This window comes from Rutidosis leptorrhynchoides, chromosome 1 (genome assembly GCF_046630445.1).
Source record: "Rutidosis leptorrhynchoides isolate AG116_Rl617_1_P2 chromosome 1, CSIRO_AGI_Rlap_v1, whole genome shotgun sequence".
Lineage (NCBI taxonomy): Eukaryota > Viridiplantae > Streptophyta > Magnoliopsida > Asterales > Asteraceae > Rutidosis > Rutidosis leptorrhynchoides.
The window spans coordinates 29,066,923-29,076,741 of NC_092333.1; the positions used below are offsets into that span (position 1 = coordinate 29,066,923).

Here is a 9,819-nt window from a genome sequence, read left to right on the forward strand (position 1 = left end):
ATGATGCAAGAAAACACAACATCAAATGTCGCTCTTATTGTCGGGGTCACCGGCATGGTGGGCGTTTCATTAATCGAGTGCTTAAAGAAGCCAACGGTACTCGGCGGTCCTTGGACCGTCTATGGTGTTTCACGACAGCCACTACCAACATGGTTTCTGTCGTCCCTGTTGAGAAAAGCGACACCGAATTATAGCAAACCGCTAGTAATATATGAAATAGCGACAATAAAGAGACACCGAGATTTAACGTGGAAAACCCCAATAGGGTAAAAACCACGGGCAAGGAAAGAAAACGTTTTACTAATAAGAATAATAGGAATTACACTTCTCTCTAATTACAAGGATAAACACTAATCTTTATATCTCTTGTAATTAGGAGACACACTCACAAACTCTCTATATTGCTTTTAGTACATGAATGAAGAATGTGTTTTTGGGATGATTAAATGAGCATAAGTTGAGCTCTATTTATACTACTCAAATGAAGGTTGGTGAGATTGTGAATGCATGATCAAAAGTCTAATTTGTATTCCTCAAATTGTAGGCACCAAACACATAGCAAATTGATTCAAACTTGGTTGGTGTAGTTGCCAAATAAAAGTCTTCACAAGTTAGCCACCTACCATCCACCACTTGTTCACTTGAATATTTCAACAATCTCCCACTTGAAGATTCGATTGAAGCTTAATCAATCTTCACACGATAATCCTTCCTTGCCAATGATGTTGCTTACGTTTCCGCTAGGCCGCATGAGGAACGATACCAAATAAACTTGTCACGGTTGATTGACTTTGTTAGAAAATCGGCCACATTGTCGTCAGTATGAATTTTCTGCATATCCACGGTTCCTTCTTCCACTTTCTCACGAACGAAGTGATACTGAACTCGTATATGCTTTGTCTTTGAATGAAATGCCGGATTCCTTGTAAGATGCAAGGCACTCTGGTTGTCACAAAATAGAGTGATATTCTTTTGTTTGTATCCGAGTTCCTCCAACAACATCTTCAACTATACTGCCTCTTTAGTAGCTTGAGTAGCTGCTACATATTCTGCCTCTGTTGTTGACGTCGCCACAACTGACTGCAGTTTTGAAACCCAACTTACTATTCCACCACAAAGTGTGAAAACATATGCAGTGGTAGATTTACTTTTATCGATATCACCTGCATAATCTAAATCAACATACCCTTTGACAATAAATTTCGGTTCCCCATAACATAATGCAACATCTAAGGTTCCCTTGATATATTTAAGGATCCTTTTTACCGCATTCCAATGCTCTTTACCAGGATTCGCCATGTACCGACTAACTACTCCCACTGCATGTGCAATGTCTGGTCTTGTACATATCATTGCGAACATTAAACTTCCCACTGCTGATGCATACGGTACGCGAGACATCTCTTTCCTCTCGTATTCACTGCTAGGACACATAACGGAGGATAACTTGAGATTAGTAGGAAGTGGGGTTGAGATTGGCTTACTATCTTGCATATTGAAGCGCTGCAAGACTTTCTTCAAATAATTCTTTTGAGAAAGCCAAATCTTCCTATTATCTCTGTCTCGGTGAATTTGCATCCCTAGAATCTTGTTTGCGGCACCCAAGTCTTTCATTTCAAACTCCCTAGCCAATTGAGCCTTCAGCTTATTAATACGAACTTTGTTGGGGCCTGCAACCAACATGTCGTCTACATATAATAGCAAAATGACAAAATCATTGTCCCCAAACCTCTTGAAATATGCACAAGGGTCTGCATAAAGTCTGTTATATTCAAGGCTCATTATGAAAGAATCAAATCTCTTGTACCAACATCTCGGCGCCTGTTTGAGACCATACAGAGATTTCTTTAACCTGCAAACCAAGTTCTTTTTTCCTTGTAGTTCAAAACCTTCTGGTTGAAGCATATAAATTTCTTCTTCGAGATTTCCATGAAGAAATGCAGTTTTCACATCTAGCTGCTCTAGATGCAAATCAAATGTAGCACACATCACTAGAACTACTCGAATTGTTGTAAGTCGAACCACAGGAGAAAATATTTCATTAAAGTCCGTACCTTCTTTCTGAGCATATCCTTTAACCACCAGTCTTGCACGATACCGCTCCACTTGATCATCGCCATTTCGCTTGATCTTATACACCCATTTATTTCCAATAGGTTTTCTACCTTTCGGCAATGGCACAAGTTCTCATGTTTTATTTTTATGAAGAGCTTCAATTTCTTCCTGCATAGCCGTCATCCACTTAGATGCATCTGAATGATTCAGTGCCTCGCGAAGAGTTGTTGGCTCTCCTTCCTCTATTAGAAGACAATATGCAACATTGCTTTCCATAATATAATCCGAGTGCCACCCTGGACGTTTCCGTTCCCGATTAGAAATACTAGTCACTGGAGTTTCATCAACGACTACTTGATTTTCATCGTGCTCTGGTACTGCTTCAGAAGAATCTTTATGAAATTCATTTCCAACCTGTATAGGTATAGTTTCTTTTGAAGTGCTAACATCTTCAAGATCTTTGTCTTCTGTAAAGACAACATCTCTGCTGATGACTACTTTGTGGGCAGTGGGGTCCCACAAGCGATACCCCTTAACTCCATCAGCATACCCCAAGAACAAACACTTTCTGGACTTCGGATCCAACTTTGTCGTTTCTTGAGAATTGTACATTGCGTACACAGGACTTCCAAATATATGAAGGTCAGAATAATTAACTGGTTTTCCAGTCCACATTTCCATCGGCGATTTCAACTCAATTGCAGTTGATGATGACCGATTTATCACGTAACAGGCAGTACTTACTGCTTCTGCCCAGAATGATTTTCCCAAGCTTGCAGTTGCCAACATTGCCCTTGTTCTATCTAATAAGGTTCTGTTCATCCGCTCTGCCACTCCGTTTTGTTGAGGAGTGTATGCCGTCGTGAACTGCCTTTTGATACCTTCTTGTTTGCAGAACTTATTAAATTCATCACCAGTGTATTCTCCTCCATTATCAGTCCTTAAACACTTGATCTTTTTACCAGATTCAATTTCAACCCGCGCTTTGTAAATTTTGAAAACTTCAAACATATCCGCCTTTCTCTTGATTGGGTACACCCAACATCTCCTAGTGTAATCATCAATAAATGATACAAAATACTTTGCTCCTCCTAGGGATTGAACTGGTGCTTGCCACACATCAGAGTGAACCAATTCTAGAATCAATTTACTTCTAGAATTTGATGTGTTAAACTTCAGGCGATGCTGCTTGCTGATTACACAATGCTCACAGAAAGGTAGTGATACCTTTGTAAGACCAGGAATAAGATTTCTTTCAACAAGAATCTTCATACCTTGTTCAGACATGTGTCCAAGCTTTTGATGCCATGTCATAGCAACTTTATCACTTGAACTATTCGAAGCAACAGATGCTTCCGATTCCTGTACCGTCTCGCCTTTCAGAATGTATAAATTAGCACCCACCTTTTCTCCTTTCATAAGTACAACCGCGCCTTTCTTGATTATCATGATCTTCTCATGTATCACCATCTTACAACCAAGATCATCCAATTGTCCTAAAGACAATAAGTTCTTCTTCAAACCCTCCACGTGTCGCACACCTTGAATAGTACGAACTGTACCATCATGCATTTTCAAAACGATATCTCTAATTCCAATGATCTTTAGTTCATGATCATTGCAACTGTATACAGATCCTCCTGAGATACGTTCATATTGTTTGAACCATTCTCTTCTAGGGGTCATGTGAAAAGTAGCTCCCGAGTCAAATAACCAGACATCAACAAATGTCTTTCTGCCTTCATTTGCTACCACTGCCTCACTAACCAAAGCAGTCCCATCATCTGAAGTGCTTGCAATATTTCCTTGAGGGAGTTATTTAAACTCCGACAATCCTTCTTCAGGTGACCTTTCTTGCCACAATTGTAGCATGTATAGGTCTTCTTCTTTTTAGACTTTGGTTTACCGTGATTGTGACTCCCACTTGGGCCACGTTCCGTTGATCTCCCTCCTGACACCAATAAGGCCTCCACTTGTCGTGAACCGGCCTGTTTGTCCTCCTTGTTATTGCGCCGATTTTCTTCTTCTAGAATAGCAGCCGCAACTTCATCATAGACTAGATACTCCGAGAGAACATTATTGGTTAAGTTAATAATGAGTTGATCATACGAATCAGGTAAACTCTGAAGTAAAAGTTCAGCACATTCTTTTGGCTCTATATTGCAACTTAATGATGCGAGTTGAGAAAATAGAGTATTCAAAGAATTAATATGCTCATTAACTGAAGTAGATTCATTCATGCGTAGCGCATAAAGTTTCCTCTTAAGGAATATCTTGTTGTGGAGTGATTTGGTCTCGTACAATTTTACGAGGTGATCCCAAATCTCTTTCGCCGTCTTCTTTTCTTCTATGCTAGACAAAACGCCATCTGCTAGTGCCAGATGAAGATTTGCGATAGCCTGGCCGTCCATCTCTTCCCATTTTTCATCAGTGACTTCGGCGGAACGTCCACTGATGGCCGCCAAACACTTATCCTTTCTCAGGATAGCTTTCATCTTTAGTTTCCATAACGAGAAGTTACTCCCGTTGAACTTTTCAATTTCGAATTTTGTAGACATTGCTATAATTACAATCTTCTTTTCGACAATACTACTTTTCGAGAAATAGTACTTGAGAACTTTTATCGAGTGAAAATAACCTTACTTATTTTCTGATGTGAAAGTCCACCAGTGTGGAAACCACAGAGCATACGATAAGTAGATTAATACACACAAGATATTAGACCTTAGCTCTGATACCACTTGTTGAGAAAAGCGATACCGAATTATAGCAAACCGCTAGTAATATATGAAATAGCGACAATAAAGAGACACCGAGATTTAACGTGGAAAACCCCAATAGAGTAAAAACCACGGGCAAGGAAAGAAAATGTTTTACTAATAAGAATAATAGGAATTACACTTCTCTCTAATTACAAGGATAAACACTAATCTTTATATTTCTTGTAATTAGGAGACACACTCACAAACTCTCTATATTGCTTTTAGTACATGAATGAAGAATGTGTTTTTGGGATGATTAAATGAGCATAAGTTGAGCTCTATTTATACTACTCAAATGAAGGTTGGTGAGATTGTGAATGCATGATCCAAAAGTCTAATTTGTATTCCTCAAATTGTAGGCACCAAACACATAGCAAATTGATTCAAACTTGGTTGGTGTAGTTGCCAAATAAAAGTCTTCACAAGTTAGCCACCTACCATCCACCACTTGTTCACTTGAATATTTCAACAGTCCCTACTCGACAAATACATCAATTTAGACACACTAGACCAAGAAAACACTCACAAAATCCTCTCACCACTTTCTTCTCAAATCACTCATCTCTTTTGGCTAGCTTTAAGTGTAAATCAAACTGAAGAAGAAAACATTTCTCATAACTCAACTATGCTGTCTAATGTCCTTAAGGCATTAACTTCTGCTCCAGACACAAAACTTAGTAGCGTGACATTGCAAACAGGCACAAAACAATATCTTGGGCCGGTTTTTGACCCTAAATTTTCGTCTGAACTCGCCCCTCCTGTTCCACCATTTAAAGAGGATTATCCTAGACTGCCATTTCCAAATTTCTACCATGATCTGGAAGACATTTTAGCTTCATACTCAAACTCTTTTAGCCATTCTGTACATCGGGCTTCTGCAATCGTAGGTGCATCAACAAGAAGTTTCTTTAACGTTGCTCTCACACTTTTTGTTTATGCATCAATATGCAAACGTGAAAACTATCCATTCAGGTATATATGTTGTTATATGATACAGTATATTTTTAACTTAATTATTCTAATATTTAATTTATATATGTACATATATGTTGATGTATCTTTAAACTATATATCTGACATATGAACCGAAGACTAAAATGTTAATATTCATATTTTGTGTAAAATATAAACCATCTCCACCAAGCTAGAGAAACCAAAATATTATAAGATGCACAATAAAACATACTTTTTGGTGAAAAATCAAACTTATAAACTTTATAGCAAATGGGAAAAGTCCAAAAAAATGATGCCCCAAGCAAAATACAATCGAATCGAAAACATTTGAAAATGAATTTAAAAATTATAATAAAACATTTAAAAATAATTTCATAAATAGTAGTAGTAAAAATATAAAATTTAGAGTGTTGAAAGCAAAATCATTCCAAGTTATAATTTTTTCAAAAAGAGTAGGTAAATAAATTTGATTCAAAGAATAACCGAAACTACGTACTTACATTTGGATTGATAAAGGATGTTTTCTCCGTCCTAAATCTGAAGTTCAATATTTTTTTTTTTTGAGTTGTAGTAAATTAATTATTTCTTTTCTTATAAATTAATGGATAAAAAGAGAAGTTAAAGGATAATTGTAACACCCTAGTCAAATCCCACATCACCCACATACATGAGTGATCATGGGATTATAAGGTAATACCCACGCTTAAATGACACAACGCGTTTTGGGACCACAGGCCGAGTAGAAGTGTGAGCACGTTATGGTTAAGCGTGGATGGGTGACCTCCTGGTAAGTGTTAAGCTGGGGTGTTACAATAATGTTTTTTATACGTTTGATGTATAAAACTTTGAAAGTAGTAGAATTGGACAGAGGGAATATTTTGTCTAGAGACAATTAAATTAAGGGGAAAAGTTCTTTCTGCGTGATTTTGTTCAAAAATAATAAAATTGGAACGGAAAGAGTTTTACAAAGTATTGTACAGATTATATGAATGAGTCTATTATACATGTATTCTACTACGTTTACGAGTATAATCATTAAGCCATATCCTACAGATATGTTGGAAATAAATACACCTGGGAGCACTTTTGGGATGCAACAGATGTGAGAGTGCTAGCTGAGCAACAGATTTGGGCATGTGTAACTGAAAAGGCTAAATTTCAAGCTTTTAATTGCACAAATGGTGACGTGTTCACATGGAAACAGTTATGGAAAGTAATTTGTAATGTGTTTGATATCGAGTTTGTTCCGTTCCACGAAAAAGACGAGTTTGATTGTGTGGCATTCATGAAGGATAAAGGACACGTTTGGGATAGTATAGTCGAAGAGAATGGACTTTACAAGACTAAAATGGAGGAAATAACATGTTTTTATGGAATGCAGATGATTTTAAAACAGGAGTTTCAACATGTTTGTAGCATGAATAAGAGTCGAGAATTCGGGTTCCCTGGGTATGCAGACACACTTAGGAGCATAGCAAATTGGGTTGACAAGTATAGACAAATGAAAATTCTCCCAATGAACTAAAGTGCCTTTCCTTAGACTGTTTCTAACCGTGACGGTGACATCAAAGTCAAGTGATGTATTTTTTGGTGATGTGGCAAGGTCAAGAGATGAAGTTAAATAAAGGGGAGGTTAAGAGATGAAGTTAAATAAAGGGGAGTGTCAAATTTGAGGGTTAAATGTGTGAATGGGTGATGTGGTAAAATATTATTGGTAGTTGGGTATAAAATATATTAATTAATAATATATAAAAATATTCGAAAAAATCTGATTGGCTGAAACTAAAGTGACACACCCGTGAAATTTCCGACTGACGCCCCGGGCGTCAAATTTTGACGCCGCGTTAGGGGCGTCAAGGGCGTCAAACAACTTGCCATGTGTGATGACGGGGAAAAAGTGACGCTGGGTTAGAAACAGTCTTATAGGTCCGGGTTTAGTGATGAACGGTAATAATGTGTTATATTCGTGAAAATATTCATATATGTTATGTGAGTTTGTCTTTTATAAAGATTATTATCGATCCCATAAAATAAGGATTGCAGTTGTGTAATTTAGTTTGTTCACATAAATTAATAAGGATTCTGATTTAATTTGTTTCTCTATATATGTTTCGGTTGCCTATTATGTGTAACAAATAAAATATTTCATTCATACTATAAAAATTGTTCACCTTACTAGTTTGTTCAAATATTATTGTCATTTACTTTAAAAAACAATTATAAAATCATTAAAGTTTCATCTATGTCTCTTTTATCATTAGAAATTTAAATTTAATATTAAGTACAACAAATAATTTGTTAGATACTCTTTATAAACATTAATTAATGATACATTAAACAATTCATTAACATATATATATATATATATATATATATATTAAATTTAACGTATAGTCAAAAGAGACACTTTTTGTAGGACGTAGGAAATATGTTTTGGTTTAATATGCTTGTATCATAAAATGAATATTTGCTAATCACTTATTTCTTTCTTGGAGGTGATATTTCCACCTTCAAAATTTATTCTTCCACCATCATTTCATAAGTTTGTTCCCAAAATATCCCTTATTTGATTATAATAAGAAAACTGTGTAAGCCATTATTAAGGGTAATTTAGTACATTCAAGTAAATATAGTAAATGTTGTGGTGGAAATATTTTTTCTTTTCTTTTATTCTCTTTTCATGTGGAGAATACATAAAATAGATCTGATTTTGGTATGTGTGTCAAGGTTTTAGTATATAGTGATGTTGTACCGCCATATGAACACGTCGGGGGAAAGCCAAAAAGGAAAATTGCTTTGCGCAAGGTGACTTTGATGATGTACTCATTGTACACTTGTTGCTTTTATATGTGTAATGGAAGGATACTAATGTATAGGTGTTATATATGTGATTTTTGTATTCACAAGTAGTAGAGAATCCCGAGAACACACTTGTGATATCATTGAAGTCAGTCAAGTCCTTTTTATTTATTTTATATTCCGTATGTTATAATTAGTATGATGGAAACTTTATCGTATTTATAATAATAATAATAATAATAATAATAATAATAATAATAATAATAATAATAATAATAATAATAATAATAATAATAATAATCTCTTTTATATATAATAATAAAATTAAAAATAGGTCATCTAAACTAATAACAATCAATTCTAGCTCTTCATTAGATATTTTAAAACTAATCCAAACCATTTATTTTCTCTGAATTTCCTAATGACATCATAATCATCTCCATTAATTGTTTGATTACCAAAACACCATTGTAACCTAAAATTTGAGCGGACTATTATCCTTTTACCCTATTACGAAGGGCACAACTTCTAGCCTCTTCTACCTTCTTCCCCAGCATAACATTCGATCCAACTCTTCTACCAACTTCCACCAGCTTCCACAAAATAACGTTCACTCAATCCAATCTAAGCCCTAACTACACCTCACTTTAACCGAGTTAATTTTTGATATCCTTCTTCATCAGCCATGTCATAATCCTTCAATTAAGGAAAGCATCAGGTACTTAACTATTTTCCCCCAATTTTCTTCACTTTCTTTCTTTTTTTGCTTTTGGCCGTCATCTTCATATTATTGTCGACTGTATCAGGTTAGGTATTAACTTACTTCTTTATTATGCCTCTGAACGTCATCTTCATCTGCTCTATGGATATTATATAGTCGATTGTATCAGGTTATTCTAACCTCTGGTCATACCTTAAGTCAAGTGTGAAATGTGAAATCGACATTAGGGTTTACAGACCTAGAATATAAAGTGTTACTGTATTGTGATTTAGAATTAAAATTAGTGACCTTCAGGGATGTGATGACCATTTGAAGCTCTGATCTTTCTTTTTCTATAAAATCATCTATAACTATACTTTCTAGCTTTTGGTAAGTTCATATTATGAGTTATCTCAGTTTTAAACCATTTGCGCATGAATGAAACCATTTTTTTTCTATTGTTCGCTGTCTCAGAAACTATTGATGTTATTGTGGTTGTCGTTCTTTTATGTATAAATAATGATAGAATATGATCTCAATGTAATTTTG

General features: G+C 35.5%; 1 protein-coding gene across 1 annotated transcript; it reads left to right on the plus strand.

Annotated features, from left to right (window-relative positions):
• LOC139853139 ((S)-8-oxocitronellyl enol synthase CYC2-like) lies at nt 1–7,296 on the plus strand. Its single transcript, XM_071842553.1, has 3 exons — nt 1–172; nt 5,300–5,789; nt 6,825–7,296. The coding sequence occupies exons 1-3, from the start codon at nt 1–3 to the stop codon at nt 7,294–7,296; spliced, it is 1,134 nt and encodes a 377-aa protein (XP_071698654.1).
• The last annotated feature ends 2,523 nt before the right edge of the window (nt 7,297–9,819 follow it).

Bases quoted from the DNA above. Each gene is read 5' to 3' on its own strand.
- LOC139853139 (XM_071842553.1), top strand. From the start codon at position 1: ATGATGCAAGAAAACACAACATCAAATGTCGCTCTTATTGTCGGGGTC. The intron at 173-5,299 runs GAAAAGCGACAC...AGTCCCTACTCG, and splicing joins GTTTCTGTCGTCCCTGTTGA to ACAAATACATCAATTTAGAC. The intron at 5,790-6,824 runs GTATATATGTTG...CATATCCTACAG, and splicing joins CGTGAAAACTATCCATTCAG to ATATGTTGGAAATAAATACA.